Source organism: Triticum urartu, chromosome 4A (genome assembly GCF_056163025.1).
Source record: "Triticum urartu cultivar PI428250 chromosome 4A, HENAU_Tu73, whole genome shotgun sequence".
Taxonomy (NCBI): Eukaryota; Viridiplantae; Streptophyta; class Magnoliopsida; order Poales; family Poaceae; genus Triticum; species Triticum urartu.
The window spans coordinates 93,057,750-93,077,942 of NC_141876.1; the positions used below are offsets into that span (position 1 = coordinate 93,057,750).

General features: G+C 41.6%; 1 protein-coding gene across 3 annotated transcripts; it reads left to right on the top strand.

Moving 5' to 3' along the window:
* Positions 1–6,354: 6,354 nt before the first annotated feature.
* Positions 6,355–18,439, top strand: SECA2 (Preprotein translocase SecA family protein). 3 transcript variants are annotated; one of them, XM_048713969.2, is made up of 30 exons: positions 6,355–6,711; positions 6,801–6,870; positions 6,971–7,035; positions 7,128–7,248; positions 7,643–7,734; positions 7,897–7,962; positions 8,243–8,307; positions 8,393–8,480; positions 8,573–8,638; positions 8,733–8,848; positions 9,400–9,490; positions 10,766–10,849; positions 10,979–11,071; positions 11,160–11,255; positions 11,344–11,429; positions 13,575–13,653; positions 13,727–13,840; positions 13,986–14,081; positions 14,159–14,222; positions 14,319–14,608; positions 15,076–15,131; positions 15,248–15,365; positions 15,471–15,551; positions 15,875–15,954; positions 16,596–16,650; positions 16,743–16,812; positions 16,886–17,075; positions 17,183–17,306; positions 17,656–17,730; positions 17,809–18,439. In XM_048713969.2, exons 1-30 carry the CDS (start codon positions 6,400–6,402, stop codon positions 17,980–17,982), a joined length of 3,177 nt encoding a protein of 1,058 aa, XP_048569926.1. In that variant the 5' UTR covers positions 6,355–6,399; the 3' UTR covers positions 17,983–18,439. The 3 variants fall into 3 exon arrangements, with proteins under 3 accessions (XP_048569926.1, XP_048569927.1, XP_087373980.1); XM_048713970.1 differs by lacking the exons at positions 6,355–6,711; positions 6,801–6,870 and having other exon boundaries at positions 7,585–7,734; XM_087517854.1 differs by lacking the exons at positions 6,355–6,711; positions 6,801–6,870 and having other exon boundaries at positions 7,672–7,734.
* The last annotated feature ends 1,754 nt before the right edge of the window (positions 18,440–20,193 follow it).

Genomic DNA, 20,193 nt, shown 5'->3' on the forward strand with positions numbered 1-20,193 from the left:
CGCCGCCCCCTCCTAGTCCAATTCGGACCAGCCCATGGGGGGCACTGCCTCCCCTTGTGGCCCTTCTTTCTTTTCCACTAAAGCCCAATAAGGCCCAATACTTCCCTCGGTGAATTCCCGTAACTCCCCGGTTCTCCGAAAAATACCCGAATCACTCGGAACCTTTCCGATGTCCGAATATAGCCTTCCAATATATGAATCTTTACCTCTCGACCATTTCGAGACTCCTCGTCATGTCTGTGATCTCATTCAGGACTCTGAACAAACTTCAGTCATCAAATCACATAACTCATAATACAAATCGTCATCGAACATTAAGCGTGCGGACCCTACGGGTTCGAGAACTATGTAGACATGACTGAGACACATCTCCGGTCAATAACCAATAGTGGAACCTGGATGCTCATATTGGCTCCTACATATTCTATGAAGATCTTTATCGACCAAACCGCATAACACCATACATTGTTCCCTTTGTCATCGGTATGTTACTTGCTCGAGATTCGATCATCGGTATCATCATACCTAGTTCAATATCGTCACCGGCAAGTCTCTTTACTTGTTCCGTAATGCATCATCCCACAACTAACTCATTAGTTACATTGCATGCAAGGCTTATAGTGATGTGCATTACCGAGAGGGCCTAGAGATACCTCTCCGAAACACAGAGTGACAAATCCTAATCTCGATCTATGCCAACTCAAAAAACACCATCGGAGACACCTGTAGAGCATCTTTATAATTATCCAGTTATGTTGTGACGTTTGATAGCACACAAGGTGTTCCTCCGTTATTCGGGAGTTGCATAATCTCATAGTCATAGGAACATGTATAAGTCATGAAGAAAGCAATAGCAATAAACTAAACGATCATAGTGCTAAGCTAACGGATGGGTCTTGTCCATCACATCATTCTCTAATGATGTGATCCCATTCATCAAATGACAACACATGTCCATGGCTAGGAAACTTAACCATCTTTGATTAATGAGCTAGTCAAGTAGAGGCATACTAGGGACACTCTGTTTGTCTATGTATCCACACATGTACTAAGTTTCCGGTTAATACAATTCTAGCATGAATAATAAACATTTATCATGATATAAGGAAATATAAATAACAACTTTATTATTGCCTCTAGGGCATTTTTCCTTCAATGATATGGTCAGGACATGATGTGATAAACGTTATTGTATGAGATGTTCATGTTTTGTAAGATATCTGGCAACCGGCAGGAGCCTTATGGTTGTCTCTTTATTGTATGAAATGCAAACGCCATGTAATTGCTTTACTTTATCACTATGCGTTAGCGATAGTTGTAGAAGCAATAGTTGGCGAGACGATCACAACGCTATGATGGAGATCAAGGTGTCGAGCCGGTGACGATGGAGATCATAACGATGCTTTGGAGATGGAGATCAAAAGCACAAGATGACGATGGCCATATCATGTCACATATTTTGATTGCATGTGATGTTTATATTTTATGCATATTATTTTGCTTAGTACGGCAGTAGCATTATAAGATCATCCCTTAACTAAATTTCAAGGTATAAGTGTTCTCCCTTAGTATGCATCGTTGCGACAGTTCGTCGTGCTGGGACACCACGTGATGATCGGGTGTGATAGACTCTACATTCACATACAACGGGTGCAAGACATTTTTGCACATGTGGAATACTCGGGTTAAACTTGACGAGCCTGGCATGTACAGACGTGGCCTCGGAACACTAGAGACCGAAAGGTCGAACGTGAATCATATAGTAGATATGATCAACATAGAGATGTTCTTCATTGATGACTACTCCATCTCACATGATGATCAGACATGGTTTAGTTGATTTGGATCACATATCATTTAGAGGACTTGAGGGATGTCTATCTAAGTGGGAGTTCTTACGTAATTTGATTAATTGAACTTAATTTATCATGAACTTAGTCTTGATAGTATTTGCATATCTATGTTGTAGATCAATAGCTCGCGATATAGCTCCTATATATTTTTGATATGTTCCTAGAGAAAAGTTGAAAGATGATAGTAGGAATGATATGGACGGGGTCCGTGATCTAAGAATTATCCTCATTGCTGCACAGAAGAATTATGTCCTTAATGCACCGCTAAGTGACAGACCTATTGCAGGACAGATGCAGACGTTATGAACGTTTGACAAGCTCGTAGGATGACTACTTGATAGTTTAGTGCGCCATGCTTTATGGCTTAGAACCGGGATTTCAAAAACGTTTTGAACATCACGGAGCATATGAGATGTTCCAAGAGTTGAAATTGGTATTTCAGACTCATGCCCATGTCGAGAGGTACGAGACCTCTGACAAGTACTTTGCCTACAAGATGGAGGAGAATATCTCAGCTAGTGAGCATGTGCTCAGAATGTCTGGGTACTACAATCGCTTAAATCAAGTGGGAGTTAATCTTCCAGATAAGATAGTGATTGACAGAGTTCTCTAGTCACTATCACAAAGTTACTAGAACTTCATGATGAAGTATAATATGCAAGGGATGACGAAAAACGATTCCCAAGCTCTTCGCGATGCTAAAATCGACGAAGCTAGAAATCAAGAAATAGCAAGAGTTGATGGTTAACAAGACCACTAGTTTCAAGAAAAAAGGGCAAGGGAAAGAAAGGGAACTTCAAGAAAAATGGCAAGCAAGTTTCCACTCCTGTGAAGAAGCCCAAACCTGAAACTGAGTGCTCCTATTGCAAAGGAAATGGTCACTGGAAGTGGAACTGCCCCAAAAACTTAGCGGATAAAAAGGATGTCAAAGTGAACAAAGGTATATTTGATATACATGTTATTAATGTGTACTTTACTAGTGTTTGTAGCAATCTCTAGGTATTTGATACTGATTTAATTGCTAAGATTAGTAACTCAAAACGAGAGTTGTAGAATGAACATAGACTAGTTAAAAGCGAGGCGACGATGGGTGTTGGAAATGATTCCAAGGTTGATATGATCACCATCGCACACTCCCTCTACCTTCGGGATTAGTGTTGAACCTAAATAAATATTATTTGGTGTTTGCGTTCAACATGAATATGATTAGACTATGTTTATTGCAATACGATTATTCATTTAAGTTAGAGAATAATTGTTATTCTATTTACATGAATAAAACTTTCTATGGTCATACACCCAATGTGAATGGTTTATTGAATCTCGATCATAGTGATACACATATTCATAATATTGATGCCAAAAGATGCACAATTGATAATGATAGTGCAACATACTTGTGGCACTGTCGTTTAGGTCATATTGGTGTAAAGCACATGAAGAAACTCCAATGGACTTTTGAAATCACTTGATTATGAATCATTTGATACTTGTGAATCATGCCTCATGGGCAAGATGAATAAAACTCCATTCTTCGGAACAATAGAGCAAGCTAATAACTTATTGGAAATAATACATACCGATGTATGCGGTCCAATGAGTGTTGAAGCACGCGACGAGTATCATTATTTATTGATCTTCACAAATGATTGAGCAGATATGGGTATATCTACTTAATGAAATACAAGTGTGAAACATTTGTAAAGTTTAAAGAATTTCAGAGTGAAGTGGAGAATCATCGTAACAAGTAAATAAAGTTTCTATGATCTGATCGCGGAGGCGAATATTTGAGTTACGAGTTTGGCCTTCATTTATAACAATGTGGAATAGTTTCACAACTCACGCCACTTGGAACACCACAGCGTAATGGTGTGTCCGAACATCGTAAGTTCGTAAATGTACTTTATTAGATATGATGCGATCTATGATGTCTCTTACTATTTTACCACTATCATTTTGAGGTTATACACTAAAGACAGTTGCATTCACATTAAATAGGGCACCGTCTAAACCCGTTGAGACGACACCGTATGAACTGTGGTTTGGCAAGAAACCTAAGCTATCGTTTCTTAAAGTTTGGTGTTGCGACACTTATGTCAAAAGGCTTCAGCCTAATAAGCTCGAATCCAAATCGGAGAAGTGCGTCTTCATAGGATATCTTAAGGAAACAATTGGGTACACCTTCTACCACAGATTCGAAGGCAAAATCTTTGTTGCCAAGAATGGAACATTTTTAGAGAAGGATTTTCTCTCGAAAGAAGTGAGTGTGAGGAAAGTAGAACTTGATAAGATAATTGTACCTTCTCTCGAATTGGAAAGTAGCTCATCAGAGAAGTCCGTTTCCGTGATGCCTACACCAACTAGAGAGGAAGCTAATGATGATGATCATGAAACTTCAGATCAAGTTACTACTGGACCTCGTAGGTCGAACAGAGCATGCTCCGCACCAAAGTGGTAAGATAATCCTGTTCAGAAAGTCATGTTACTAGACCATGACGAACCTACGAACTATGAAAAGCTATGATGAGCCCAGATTCTGACAGATGGCTTGAAGCCATGAAATCTGAGATAGGATCCATGAAGGAGAACAAAGTGTAGACTTTGGTGGACTTGTCCGATGATCGGCAAGCCATTGAGAATAAATGGATTTTCAAGAGGAAGACGGACACTGATGGTAGTGTTACTATCTACAAAGCTTGAGTTGTCACAAAAAGGTTTTTTTGATAAGTTCAAGGTATTGACTACGATGAGATTTTCTCACTCGTAGCGATGCTTAAGTCTGTCCAAATCATGTTAGCAATTGCCATATTTTATGAAATCTGCAAATGGATATAAAAATGCATTCCTTAACGGATTTCTTAAAAAAGAGTTGTATATAATGCAACCAGAAGGTTTTTGTCGATCCTAAAGGTGCTAACGAAGTGTGCAAACTCCGGCGATTCATCTATGGACTGGTGCAAGCATCTCGGAGTTGGAATATACGCTTTGATGAGGTGATCAAAGCATATGATTTTATACAAACTTATGATGAAGTCTGTATTTACAAAAAAACGAGTGAGAGCTTTGTAGCATTTCTGATATTATATGTGGATGCCATATTGTTGATCGGGAATGATATATAATTTTTAGATAGCATAAAATGATAGTTGAATAAGAATTTTTCAATTAAAGACCTCACTGAAACTACTTACATATCGGGCATCAAGATCTATAGGGATAGATCGAAACGCTTAATATGACTTTCACAAAGTATATACCTTTGCAAAATTTTGAAGAAGTTTAAAATAGATCAGTCAAAGAAAGGGTTCTTATTTGTGTTGCAAGGTGTGAAGTTGAGTAAGACTTAAAACTCGACCACGACAGAAGATAAAGAGAGAATGAAAGTCATTCCCTATGTCTCAGCCATAGATTCTATAAAGTATGACATGCTGTGTACCAGACATATTGTGTACCTTGCCATGAGTTTGGCGAGGGGTACAATTAGGGCTGGAAAAAAAGCTCGAAACTCGTGAGCTAAACGAGTAGCTCATGACTCAGCTCGAATCGACTCGAACTCGAAGAATAACGAGTCGAGTCGAGCTTTAGTTTAAGATCGTTTATAAACCAAGTTAAATGAGCCAATCTCACGAGCACTCATGTAACCCGTTAGGCTCGGTACAAAAGATCAGCCACTCCCAATACAAAAAAAGATCAGCCACTCAGCGCCCTATGTCCCATGCGCACAACACAAGGGTTGGCCGTTGAAGGCCCAGTCACCTAGGAGACTCATGTGTTACAAGGAAATTGCTATTGTTTAGTGATATATATATATATATATGTGTGTGTGTGTGTGTGTGTGTTTAATATATACATAACCAATTTTCATAATATTTGACAGTTTTATATTCATATTTTTAACAAGCTAAACGAGCCAGCTCGCAAGTTAAACGAGTCGAGCCAATCTTGGATTTGAGCTCGTTATAATAACGAGTCGAGCTAGCTCGTTAGCGACACGAGCTCTAGCGAGTCGAGCCAAGCTGGCTTGACTCAGCTCGAATTCCAGCCCTAGGTACAATGATGATCCAGAGTAGATCACGGAACAGCGGTCAAAATTATCCTTAGTTATCCAAGAGAATTAAGAAAATGTTTCTCGGTTACGGAGGTGATAAAGAATTCATCGTAAAGAGTTACGTCGATGCAAGCTTTGACACCAATCCGGATGACTCTAAGTCTCGATCCGAATGACTAAAGTATAAATAAGTATTCTTTTATTTCAAAATAAATGTCTCAAATTTAGTATAACTTTGTATAAATAAATAAGTGTCTCAAGTTTAGTATAATTTTGTACTAAGTTTATTTTGGGACGGAGGGAGTATATATTAATATATAGAAAAATACGACAGCCTGGCTCTGGCTCTTAACCGTTGGATTTGCTTGATCGGGCGGGTATAATTAATGTGAGACGGTGTGGCCTCATTAGACACCAAAATACTGTAGCTCGTGGGACCACATGTAAGCCCTCTTCTCTTCCCTGCACTCTTCGTCGTCTCTCGCTTCGACGCTTTCCATGGCCGCCTCCCTCTCCTCCCCTCCCTCCTTCCATCTCCTCCCCGCCCCCGCGCCCCGCCTCTTCCCCAACCCCACAGCCACTCCCCGAGCAAAGCGCAAGAGCAATTGCAGGAAGCCTCGTCCCTTGTCCTGCTCCGCTGCCACATCCCCGTCCCCTTCCGCTTCACTCACCGCCACCGCCGGTGCGGCCAAGGCCGGTTCATGGAGGGACCTATGCAGCCTCAACGCCTGGGTGGTGGGCGACTACTACCGCCTCGTCTCCGCCGTCAACGCACTCGAGCCGCCTCTTCGGAGGCTTTCCGACGAACAGGTGGCGTGCCGCGTGGAACACCCCGCCCACGATTCCTGGTTCCCGATTGCTTTTCGTTGTGTGGGTGATGGATTTATGTGTTCGTGCAGCTGAAGGGGAAGACGGCGGAGTTCCGCGCGCGCCTGGGTCGCGGGGAGACGCTCGCCGACGTTCAGGCAGGTTGGTCTCCTTGCTGTTCCTGTTACTGTTAGTGTTGCACTGCAGCGTTCCCTTCGAGTTGTCGTCTGAGATGCGTTGGTGTGTGTTTGCTTCTGTCCAGAGGCGTTCTCTGTGGTGAGGGAGGCGGCAAGGAGGACGCTCGGCATGCGGCACTTCGATGTTCAGGTATACTAGCTTTGCTCTGTTAGGATGTTCAAGCAATGCACTAGTCTGTTTGGGGGTGATTGAGCTTCGTTTAATTGATGTTTTTGTGTTAGATTGTTGGTGGCGCTGTGCTCCATGACGGGTGCATTGCCGAGATGAAGACCGGCGAGGGGAAGACACTCGTGTCGACCTTGGCAGCTTATCTCAATGCACTGACTGGGGATGGAGTTCATGGTACTGTATGCATTTAGATTATTTGCGTTTTGCCAATCAAAAATTCTGAGTTAAACTGTACCATTGAGTCTATCATGGCATTGTGCATGGATGAGCGCAATGCATATGCTCGTTCTTTTGTTCTTAAATACCACCATATTCCCCACCGTAGTTTGCTAAAATCATACTATTAAATAATTTATGCATGAGTATATATAAGATATTTTTGTTACTCGGATTATAAACTCTTGCCTGTGTTTGTTGATCCAAACAAAGATGTTTATTCAAGGTTGGTTTGTTGATATTATACATTGATTTGATCCACTTTCCACATTTCCATTGTTAAACCCTAAACAGGCATCCATGTCCTTGGTCCCACTTCTTCACATTTATAAGCACTGTAAACCTTTTTCAGTGGTGACTGTAAATGATTATTTGGCACAGCGAGATGCTGAATGGATGGGTCGTGTTCATCGTTTTCTTGGTCTAACTGTCGGTCTAATTCAGGTATACTTCTACATAATGCTGTTGTCATACTTTCTAGACTCCCTCATCGTTCTGGCTTGGAACCAGTCAGTTTTTGCGCTGTTACAGTATTTTTAGAGAAACGTATGATCGAAGGCAAACATTTAACCTTCTTTCACTCTTTCATCTGTGGCATATGCATAGGCGGGTATGAAGTCTGATGAGAGGAGAGCCAACTATATGTGTGACATTACATACACTAATAACTCGGTAAGATGCTCAGTAGAACAACAACTTTTAGATAGTTCTATAGTGGCTATTCATCTGAGGACCTTTCTTCTTGTAACTTGGTATTATATGTTAAAGTTGTCTTCATTTCAGATTTAAAGTAATACTAAAATAAGTTGTCTTTGAATCTTCTACGAGAATCTGCCTGTGAGCTGCAGCCATACTTGTTAATGAATCCTTTACCTGCTTATCTTGGTTATGTAGTACTTTATGGTGATATCCCAATATATATAGGTTCTCAAAGACTGCTCATAACCTACAGGAGCTTGGATTTGATTATCTTCGTGACAACTTGTCACGTAAGAAAGAACAGTTAGTCATGAGATGGTACATTCGAGGCTGTCCTCTCTCACTTTTTCAGAACTGTGATTTGTTTATTTGTTAATTTTCTGCGTAATACACGATTTGATAGGCCAAGACCATTCCATTTTTCTATCGTGGATGAAGTGGACTCAGTGCTTATCGATGAAGGAAGAAACCCATTGTTAATAAGTGGAGAGGTTTTCCTCGCTATTTTTTTGCTAACCTTGTCCCTCCTATGTCTGGCCTGTCAAAATGCAAGATGTTCACCAGCCTTTCTATCCTATATTAGGATAATAGAGAAGCAGCACGGTATCCAGTTGCTGCTAAAGTTGCAGATCTTCTCATGGAGGGTGCTGTGAGTATTTTCATGTTGCTTGAATTAAAGTTACAATGGTCATGGTTTACTAATATTTCCCACTAATAATCATTATTTTGATTTATTTCTGCAGCATTATACTGTAGAACTGAAGGGCAATAATATAGATCTAACAGAAGATGGAGTTACTTATGCTGAGATGATTCTTGGGACCAATGATCTGTGGGATGAGAATGATCCGTGGGCAAGGTGCCATCACTGTATTTCTTTTCTAGCTTTTGTCTGCAAGGTGCCATCACTGTTTATTTATTTTGTAGCTTTCTGATCGGTGTAGTTATTCTGCTCTATGGATTTATTGACAGTCAACTCAGCATTTAATATACAGTTCTGTTCAAGTATTAAAATTGCCACGGGAGAGATGGCAACAACTGTGCCCATGAATTAGCCAAGCAAACCCAGATTAGTGGTAGGGGGGCTGTCTATATGGGCCAACTACCACGGGATTTGGCACTGCTGGTGCTATCTGATTGTAATGACCGTGATGATATTTTAATATAAATGCAATCTTTCTCCTCATTTTTTTTGCCTATCAGCAACCCAGAAACATCACAGTTCTTCCATGGTAGTCTTTCCATTTGGTTGCTTGTCACTTGTGCACGTTCTTTCCCCCTTTCACTGTATATCCAAATGGTTGTTTAGAATTAGTGTTACATTATGCAACCGCATGTGAGGTGCGACCAACTTACTAGCAACTTCGACATGCGACATGACTCTGACCCTAAACTTGTTGAGTGCTTCAGATTTGTGACGAATGCATTGAAGGCCAAAGAGTTCTACCGCAGGGATGTACAGTACATTGTCAGGAATGGAAAAGCTCTCATAATTAACGAGGTACTACTATATCAATTTCAAAATTGCTTATTTGCCATATAGGGTGACTTAGTTCATTTCTTTTTAAATAGTAGACTGAAACGGACATTCCATGTTTTATTTGAGATCCAAAACCTTTTTTCTGTTGATAATTATACAAGTAAGCTTATGGTCAGCTTCACAGCAGTTTGTTTTTGCTACAACATATCTTCTGTCAGTGCACTAGTCAATCATAATCCTTGATTACTAACCCCACCCCACCTACTGACTCCTTGAAAACCCGATAGAACATAGGAACATATGGTAGTCCTCTTCTTAGCTTCAGTTCACAATTTCAGTGGATCATGCTATCCTTGAAACCAGATAGAACATCGAAAAATATGGCATTCCTTACTTGGCTTCAGTCCACTAGCTATTAAATGGATCCAGTGCATGCTATTCTGTTTTGGGGTAAACTATGTAAGGCTATTACCATGGTCACATGAAGCTGAAATACGATGTACTCCCTCCGTCCGGAAATACTTGTCAGAGGAATGGATGTATCTAGACATATTTTAGTTTTAGATGCATCCATTTGCATCCATTTTTGCGACAAGTATTTTCGGACGGAGGGAGTACTCAATTTTTCCCGTGTTTAATAAATCATTTTTGCACCTGACTAAGGTCCATTCTTTTTATCATTCTGATCCTGCTGGGTTGCACTATTTCAATTTAGGGCCTGTTCGGATCTCCTCCAACTTCACAAAACTCCTCAAATCCAGCTTCTCTTCTCGTCTTCTCACTTCACGCAGCGATCTCGTTCCGTTCGGCAGCTAAATCAGCTTCCCATCGCGATTTTGGGCTGGGAGCAGTTGTTGGGCTGTCTAGGACCATATTGGGCCGGCTAGAACAAGCCCAAACGCCTGGCGAGGGGAGATATTCCTAGCGATGCGTGGCTCTTGAGGGCTGAATCGTTTTCTTTTGCGTGGCTGAGCGAACCGTTATGTTTGGCGGTGGCATTTCAGCTGTAATATGGGGGAACTCCAGATTCTGGTTTTGGTGGAGCTGGGTCTTCCTCGCTCCAGATTTTTACACTACAATCGATCGCTACTTCTCGAAGCTAGCTTCTGGCGGATATTTTGTTCGGCTTGGCTCCGCTCCAGAATTTGGTGAAGTGTGGAGCGGGAGGAGGTCCGAACAGTGCAAAGTTCTTCATGATCCTATATTTGACACTGCCTATTAGTCCATTCAATTGCACATTGGCATATTTGGGAAGACTTTGTTCTGAAACTATATTCCTAATTTTTTTTCCTCCAGCTTACTGGTCGAGTCGAACCCAAAAGGAGGTGGTCCGATGGTATTCATCAAGCAGTAGAAGCAAAAGAAGGCCTCAAAATCCAGGCAATCATTGACTTGCCCATTGTCAATTTGTACATATGAACTAATATAATTTTTCTTTTATTAGTCTTGTCATTGTTTGCGAAAGTGTTTGACAGTTTCTTGTATGCAATGCTAATTGCAATTCATCAGGCAGACTCAGTAATTGTGGCTCAGATTACGTATCAGTCTCTGTTTAAGCTTTATCCTAAGCTTTCCGGGATGACAGGTACTGCTAAGACAGAGGTACGATATCTACTTGGCCACTTCCTGGATAGTTTCTATGTTCATATTATTTATGCTCCGTTAATATTATCATATACTGGTTCTGCAGGAAAAGGAATTTCTGAAGATGTTTAAGATGCCAGTTATTGAGGTGCCCACGAATCTGCCAAATATACGGGTGGACTTACCTATCCAAGCTTTTGCGGTAAGGCTTCTGAGAAGTGAGATCATACCCAGTATTTTCCTTTGTTTATGATGACAAAACATTTGATGTCTACTATTACGTTTTGTAGACTTTAAGGGGTAAATGGCAATATGTCCGGGAAGAGGTAGAGTCTATGTTTCAATTGGGCCGTCCTGTTTTGGTTGGAACTACCAGGTATATTTTCCTTGCAACCTAGAAGAAATGCACTGCATTGCATATTACCAAACATAATACTCCCTCTATTCCCAGAAGGAGGGCGTGACATTTTCTGTGCAAAGAACAAGGTCCAAGGCAGCCTCGTGCTTAGCAAATTTGCCGATAGCCGGACATTTTTGCCCCCGGTAAATCGCCATTCGTTTGAGAACTTAATAGCACGCTGTGAACACCCGTAATCTTCTCATGAGTCGGGCTGCAACTAGGTCTCCCTGTTGTGTTTATTAGCAGAGTCAGGCATGCAAACATCCCCGCACGGGCTCGCTTTCCCCCTCCCGTGCGCTTGCCACACCATGCAAACAGATTCACACGCCCGTAATTTTGAGAGGAATTTCAGTTTCTGCAACTCTCGTACAGATACCCACTCCTCGTGAACACATCACTCCCAGCACCCCACCCCCTTCGATCAATCCGCGCGCGTCCATGTTGCTGGTATCACTGAATGAGGAGAAGCTGCACAGGTACGGACTAAGAGCAACTCCAATAGCTCCATATCCTTTAAAAAAAACTACAGTTTACGAGAAGTTGAGGCAAAAAAAGGCCCCTCCAACAGCTCCCTTAAACCCGATTTTTTACGGGATCCCGTATAATTGCGCCCAACTTCCCTCACGTTTATGGGAAGATGACCTTCCTGTATAATTTTGGCAGGCAGGAAACTGCCTGAAACTTCACGAGTGGAACGCCGGGCTGCCGCGGCGCCGGCCATCACCTCCGACGTCGGTGCACCACCGCTAGCTCCTATCCAGTCGCTGGACCCCACCGCCTCCGCGCCCGCACCCGTTGGCACCGCCGATTGCCGCCCTTCTCCACCGTGACCGGCCACCGTCGCTCCTCTCCTCCTCCGCCACCAGCTCGCCGTTCAGGCCACAACCACCGCGGCCAACGCCATGTCCGCTCCTGCACGACCAGCAGCCAACGTCTCCATGTTCGGCTGACCCCGCTGCTGTCGCGCTTCCCATGTCCCGCACCACTCTGGCGCTGTCGCCACGCCCCCCATCACCGTGTCACTGACATGCGGGCCCAGCTCTGTTTAATGGGAAACAGGAAAAAAAAGATTTTAGGGGAAGAAATTCTACAGGAACTGAGAAAAGTTGGTGTTAGACAACTTCCCCTAAATTTTACGGTCACCCCATAAAACGACTTTTACAGGAAGTTTTTTACAGGAGCTATTGGAGTTGCTCTAAACAGTGGAGAGATGCCAGTAGCATATTGTCACTGGGAGCAGCGATGCTGAAAACAGAGGTTCCTGCTGAAGTGCCTGTGGGCCTGATGGCAAAGCGGCATGCTTTGCTTGTGTCGCTTTATGCTGACGCCATTTTTCCCAAAGTGTCCTGCGTGTCAATCATTGTGCCATTGTGTTGTTAGTCGGCCATTATCTTGACACTGTCGGCCTCTATCAAAGCTAGCAACTTTCGCAGCAAAAGTCATTGTGTAATTGTCTGCTTGGGTATGGACCGGGCCTGATCGAGGTGTCCTTGAATCAAGTAGGCTGGGAGCACCATAGGGGCAGGGAGAAATAATCTATTATCTCAGGAACTTGGGTTTATTTTTTGCTTGCTTAGTAATGGTAATGATGCTCTCCTTATGAAGTGGACACGTAACAATACAGATATAATCAATCGCAATAATAACCTATCTAAACTGTACTCTGTTACAAAATGTAGGGTGCATTTTAACTATCCAATCCATGCTTTGACTAACAATTAAGCCAACAATGCATTAGGTATGTTATATAAACTTGATAACATTGGATTTGTATTAGAAAAAAACACTTTCTTGTGATTGTGATTCTGTAGCTATCAATAAAATAGTGTACAGAATTTACGGTCAAAGTTCAAAATTGATCAGTCAACATACGACCCTACATTTTGCAGAGGGAGTGGATAGGATACCAATCAATGAATCTTTTTCATAGGAACAAAAATATTCATGAAAACATATTACTTGTCTGGGAGGAAAATCTGTCTAAATCTTCGATGGGGGCTGTCGCTATAATTACCTCGCCCGTTGGTACCATTCATGGGCATGGACACTTGATTTTACAGTAATTTCTGCATGTGGTATGTTTGTGGCATTTGGAATTAATGGCATATATACCTGTTGCAGTGTTGAGAGTTCAGAATACCTGTCGGATCTTCTTAAGTCTCGTAATATTCCTCACAATGTACTTAATGCAAGACCAAAGGTATGTATGTAAACTCCTGATTTAGTTTAACTTATTCTTCCATGTTTGGAGCTAATCGAATCGTTCTCGGCAGTATGCTGCGAGAGAAGCTGAGATAATTGCACAAGCTGGAAGGAAACATGCAATTACAATTTCAACGAACATGGCAGGCAGAGGGACAGACATCATTTTAGGTGGCAACCCTAAGGTTAGTATTTAATCTCTTCTCCTTTTTTTGGGTATTTAATCTCATCTCTTGATAGCTCTCTTCGTGTATATATATGTGAAAGCAGAAAGCTAGCAGAGACTTTTCTCTCCAGGGCTTGATCAGTTCATTTTTCTGTTCTTGGTAGATGCTTGCAAAAGAAATCGTAGAAGACAATGTACTTCCATTTCTGTCGCACGACACCCCAGATGTCGAAACTGAGGGGGAGTCCACATCCCACAAGGTGATTATTTTTGTGATTTTTTAGCCATCCTAAGACTCCAAAGGTGTTTCTCACTGTCACCTTTCGTTTTTTGGCAGGGTCTTTCCAAGATAAAACTCGGGCCATCGTCACTAGCTCTGCTTGCCAAAGCTGCAATCATGGGTTAGTAATAAGTGTTGGACTATCAGTGGTTGTATGTTCTATAACCTGTAACGAGGTTTTTTATTGCGTGGCTCACTCCCCCATGTATTCTTGTAGCAAAATATGTTCACAAAAGTGAGAGCAATGAATGGTCTTTTCAGAAGGCAAAATCCACTATTATGGAGTCAATTGAAATGAGTAATACAATTGGGTTGGAAAAACTACAAGAGTGTGTGGCTGAAGTGACTGAGATGTACCCTCTTTGTGATGCAATAGCACTTGCTTATGCCACTGTTCTAAAGGATTGCGAAATTCATTGTTTTGACGAGGGTGCTGAGGTGAAGACATTAGGTGGGCTTCATGTAATAGGAACTTCTTTGCATGAGTCGCGCCGAATTGATAACCAAGTAAGACACTCTTGATGCTGCAGGGTACACTCTGTTAGGCATGATGCTTAGGCTTGTTTGTCAGATGTGATTTGAAACTAAGTAAGTTTTAGCTACCAGGTCTTTGGGGGAAATAATTTCAATAAGCTGCTTAACGTGGGCACATAAATGTAGAATCAACTGGCATTAAATTACAAACAGAATCTATTAAGTTCTGTCTTATTCCGTTCTGTTAATTACATACATTTTACTGTAAATAAATTCAATTTTCATTTTATTTGTGCGCTGTTTCTATCTCTTTCATGGCTGCCAGAGTTCTTCAAAAGCATCACATGCAAACTTTGTGCTTTTGATGCAATATGTTGTCTGTCTTATTGAATTAGTGGATTTTGTCAATTCTTTGAATAAAAACTTGCTGAGAATATAGTTCTGTGTGATGAAATTTGTACTGCCACAGTTGCATAAAATCTGCAAGTTTTTTTCCGCAGTTACGTGGTAGAGCTGGCAGACAAGGTGATCCTGGTTCCACACGGTTTATGGTGAGGTATGTCTGTTCCTGAACAAAAAACACTTGTGTAACACTAAACTATTGTAGCTATTGTAGCATCTGATGATCCTTTTGCTTGCCAAATCTAACTGTCTCTAACTTTGGTCAACTAGCTTACAAGATGAAATGTTCCGGAAGTTTAATTTGGACACAGAATGGGCCGTGAGACTTATATCAAGGATAACAAATGGCGAAGACATAGCGATCGAGAGCAATGCTGTTGTAAAACAGGTCAGATTACATTTGTTGATGTGCTAAACATCGATACCTTTAGTTTTGGGATCACAGTGTATTGTCTTGTACTCTTGTTTACATGCATTACTTCTCAAAATGCAGCTTCTAGGCCTTCAAATCAATGCAGAGAAGTATTATTTTGGCATAAGGAAAAACCTTGTTGAGTTTGATGAAGTCTTGGAGGTATATAATTTCTCTCGGCCGCTATACTTCTATACTGTTGTTTCATTCCCTGACCGTTATGCTAAATTCCAGCTATTTTTTTTGTTTTGTTTTTTATAAAGTTTTAGTGGTCACCACAGAATATAGTTCATATTAAGGCCCTTTGATTCATTTAAACCATTATGTTTGTATCTAAATGAAAAAGGTTACTGTTTCTATTGTTCTTAGTTCTTAGTGCCGCAGCTTAATTTTCATACACGTGAGGGTTTAAATACTGAATTGGTTAATGTAATTTCTCCATTTCTTGAATTCCCTTGTTCATGGAGTATCATTCATATTTATAGGTCCAAAGAAAGCACATCTATAGCCTTAGGCAGGTGATATTATCAGGTGACTCTGAAAGCTGCAGTGAACAAATTTTCCAGTAAGTTTGGCATCCTTAATTTGAAATTTATTTAATAAAAAATTTTCAAATGAGAGGTAACGGACATATTCTAAGATACAACATTATTTTAGATAATATCTTAAGAGTAGAAATAATACATTATTGCTTATGCGGATTTAGGGTAACTTGTCAGAAGCATATTATCAAGTAGTAGATGATATGCTGATATTTAATTGTGAGTTTTTAGGAGTTCAGGATTTATTTATCATGCTTGTACTCTGTTCCGTCCTTGTTGCTACCTTGTGTGTGTGTGTGTGCGCGGTGTGAACCTGATGGATTTGTGCTCTGGTGGTTTGCTTTATTTATAAAGCGGGGCGAAAGCCTTTTTCGGTACTTATCATGCTTGTACTCCTGTGAACATGACATGCATTGATGCTCGAGCACTGCCCTGATAGGTCATAATTTCTTTGCTTGCATGCTCGCTTTTGTCTTAATTGTGAGTTTTTAGGAGTTCAGGAAATATTGATCTTGTTCAGAATGTTCACCTTTTACTTCATCATTATCACTAGCCAGCTATCTATTCCTCTTTATACAAAATGATTCAGTTTTTAAACTTAAATCATTTATCTCTGAAATTTTTTACCCCACCAATTACATGCCTTCAATTGAAATGCTACTAGGTACATGCAAGCTGTAGTTGATGAAATTATTCTGGGAAATGTTGATCCCCAGAAGGTACTTTATCTTGCCCTGCTTTTTATATATCATTTTTAGAATTTCCTTTTGGTGTGCTATATGTCAGCTGTTCTGATTGCATTTCATTTCAGCCACCTAAAACGTGGGATTTGGCAAAGCTTTTGGATGAGTTTGCCAGTCTAGGCGGAAATTTGCTGACAGGTAATAAGCCTAAATATATAGTGAATTCATGTTCTTATGCAGTTAATTCTTCTGACTTTGAGATACTCTGCAGAAACATTCAAGGAGACCCAAGAGGAAGACCTACAATCATCACTTGAGCAAATACTTAGATATGGCTCTGTGGAGGTCGACAATTTTGTTCTCCCAAACATGCCAGTGCCACCTAATTCATTCAGGGGAATTCGTAAGAAAACATCTTCAGCAATGCGATGGTTTGCCATGTGTGTTGATGATACAACAAAGTAAGTTGTGATATAATCCCATATATGTTTTTCTTCAACATGGAGTTACACATTCGCCTCAGGTATTCATTGTTTCTCTATACTTCATCTATGTGATAAAAATCCAGGAAAGGGAGATATACAAACATTATCAATCTTCTTCGGAAATATTTTGGGGATTTTCTAATAGCTACCTACCTGGAAGTGCTGCAAGAGTCCCGTTATCATGATGCGTACATTAGGGGAATTGAGGTTTGCTTCTCTTACGAATATATTTGTGTTCTGTGTGGAGGTCAAGGTCATATTCTTTCTTGGGTACTTTGCAAGTGATGTTGCAATGTGCATAGCATTTACTCTGTTCTTATTTCAAGTTCCCATTCATTTTTATCCTGTGAAATTCTGTTTGTGAAAGCATATTATTTACCAACTAGCATAAGATTATAGTTAAAAATAAAGGATCTTGATTGTGGCCTCGTGGGAATGCATAATGGATGTAACTTCGGCATTACTTGACAAGTTATATGTTTCGTCACGACCATTTTATCTTTCTCTCAAGTCAACGCGTATTCTTATGTAATCATGCAACTCTGTTGAATTGAAGAGGGAAGCACTTCTGAAGACACTCGATATGTTGTGGAAGGACCATTTAGTTAACATGAACAAGCTTAGTTCTGCGGTAATTTCAATCTTTCCCTTTAGACTCCTTGATCACCAGTTTTCTGTCATTGACTCAGATTTTATAACTTTTTACTAGGTGAATGTCCGGAGCTTTGGGCACAGAAATCCTTTGGAGGAGTATAAGATTGATGGCTGTCGGTTCTTCATCTCAATGTTGAGTGCCACACGACGATTGACAGTTGAAGCCCTACTCAGTTACTGGTCATCTCCAATGGAATCTGAAGAGATCTTCAACACTGCGGATCAATAGCAGAGTAACATCACATCTGATGAATCTTTTTTCCAAAAGAGACTGCACACCCAGATACTTCTGATCCATGGCCAGTGCAATCTCATATTGTTGGAAGGTGTTTCCTGTCTAGATTGCTGGCTTGGTTCCTCATCAGTGGGGAAGTCTCTTAACACAGGCTTGATTGGGATGGCAGCCAGGTGACATTAGACTTTCTGCTTTCGTATGGATGGCCTCCCCCCGGAGTCTTAGATATAGGTTAGAAGACAATAGACATTAACCACTATCTAGCACGAGTAGATTACTCCAGCAATGAGTTAACTCTGTAGAAAACGCAACTTGATATAGATGAAGTGCAGACAGGGGATGTATATTACATAACTGGATCCAGGTGATGACGCACACATGAAGTGCTCATCAGTTTTTGCCCGTGACAATCAGAGCTTTATTATATGTTACAACTCCCAGGTAAAATACAGATTCGCGCACATTGTGTTGTCGTATCACACATATATTTCTGTCCAGTCTGTACTATTTTGTGAGTGAAACCTTTACCAAACAACTCATGTAGTGACACACTAGGCCTAAGGCCTCTCACTTGGCTATCATCTCTTGTCAAGTATGAATTGCATGCATGCGGGGTATCTGGCTTGTGGACACGGAACTCTTGAGGCTGTCCTAATGGGCAGGCAGCATTTGACATTTTGTCAAGTCGCTGCTTTCGATGATGATGACAAGGCAATCAAACCGAACCCACGGCAAATATTTCAACTCTCCAGATACTTTGCATGATAGAATCACTGTCAACATTAGTATATCGGCATGAGCTATTTGCGCATTGGCTACCCCCGAGGGTATTCGGCTTCCTTACATTCCGCATATTCCCTCTGGCATTCTATATTGCAAGTGTTGCGCGAGCAAGTATGGAGGTGGTTGGCACGAGTGACGCCGCATGATGGTAACGCAACGTGTCACGGGATCACGTATACGCAGCTACGCTGTCTTCTCTACTTTGGATCTTCCCGGCGTAGCTATCAGGCATGTGTTCATTTCACATAGAAAAAAGCAGTAGCAGAGTAGAGTACATATTTTCTTACCTTACACGCGTTTCATTCATTCGCGTGGGCGGCCTCTTCTCTTCCCCTTTTCCAGCATCGCTCTCAGGACGCGAGATGATCTCACGCCCTCGAGAATGCGTGTGACGTCAGAGGTGACGCGCGCGTGCGCCTCCCCTGTTGCGTGCGCCTCGTCTCAGTAACGGCTGGGTGTCATCCAACTTTATTTTCGATTTTTCTTTCTAGGATGGGATATTGGGATGGAATGAATGGGGTGATCCTGTCGCGTGTCATTCGTGTTGGATGGCAAGTGCCACTCATCTGTCCATCTGAATCTGACCAGCTATATCAGAGTAGTAGCGGCTGGGGGCAAATTTGACAAATTTAATCTGTGAACAAAATCAAATCACAAAATGAACTGCTCGTGAAACTATTTTCACGCGGCTGATCTTTTTGTGTGACGCCCGATACGAAGGCGTCACACTACATTGTGCAACGCCTCACAGATAGGCGCTACACGCCTTGCCAACGTTGCATCCCAAACTGCCTAAAAATTGCTAAGTCATTGTGCAGAGTCTATGAGCTAGGCGCTGCACTGTATAGTGTGGCGCCTAGCTCTCAGACGCTGCACTAGCTAGGCGCCACACTATACAGTGTGACGCCTAGCTCTCAGGCGCTGCACACTGACTTAGTAATTTTCGGATCACATGGGTGCGACGCTGGCCAGGCGTGTAGCGCCTATCTGCGAGGCGTTGCACAGTGTAGTGTGACGCCTTCGTGTCGGGCGTCACACAAAAAGGTCAGCCGCGTGAAATAGTTTCACGAACAGTTTATTCTGTGATTTGATTTTGTTCATAGGTTAAATTTGTCAATTTTGCCGCGGCTGGGTTACCATGCCGTCAGGGAATTTATTGCACCCACAATATATGTGTGGTCTGTGGTGTTGCAGCCACAGAGCATGGTGAAGAATCTGCACCGCAGTGGACTTGGACCGAGACCGGCCTGATCGATCGTGTCCTGGCGATGGGGCACACGACTGCTACTGTACTACTCCTATATATCATCAGACCCATCATCACTCGTGCCGCCTAGTACAGTGTACTCGTAGTATGTTTTATCATTCAAATAAATAATACGGCATACACTTATTCTCGGGCCACTCGGCCACGAATGAGTT

Excerpts from the sequence above, each read along its gene's own strand:
- SECA2 (XM_048713969.2), top strand. The coding sequence starts at position 6,400 with ATGGCCGCCTCCCTCTCCTCCCCTCCCTCCTTCCATCTCCTCCCCGCC. Across the intron at positions 8,849-9,399 it reads GAGAATGATCCGTGGGCAAG|ATTTGTGACGAATGCATTGA; the intron begins GTGCCATCACTG and ends TGAGTGCTTCAG. Across the intron at positions 13,841-13,985 it reads TTTTAGGTGGCAACCCTAAG|ATGCTTGCAAAAGAAATCGT; the intron begins GTTAGTATTTAA and ends TGTTCTTGGTAG.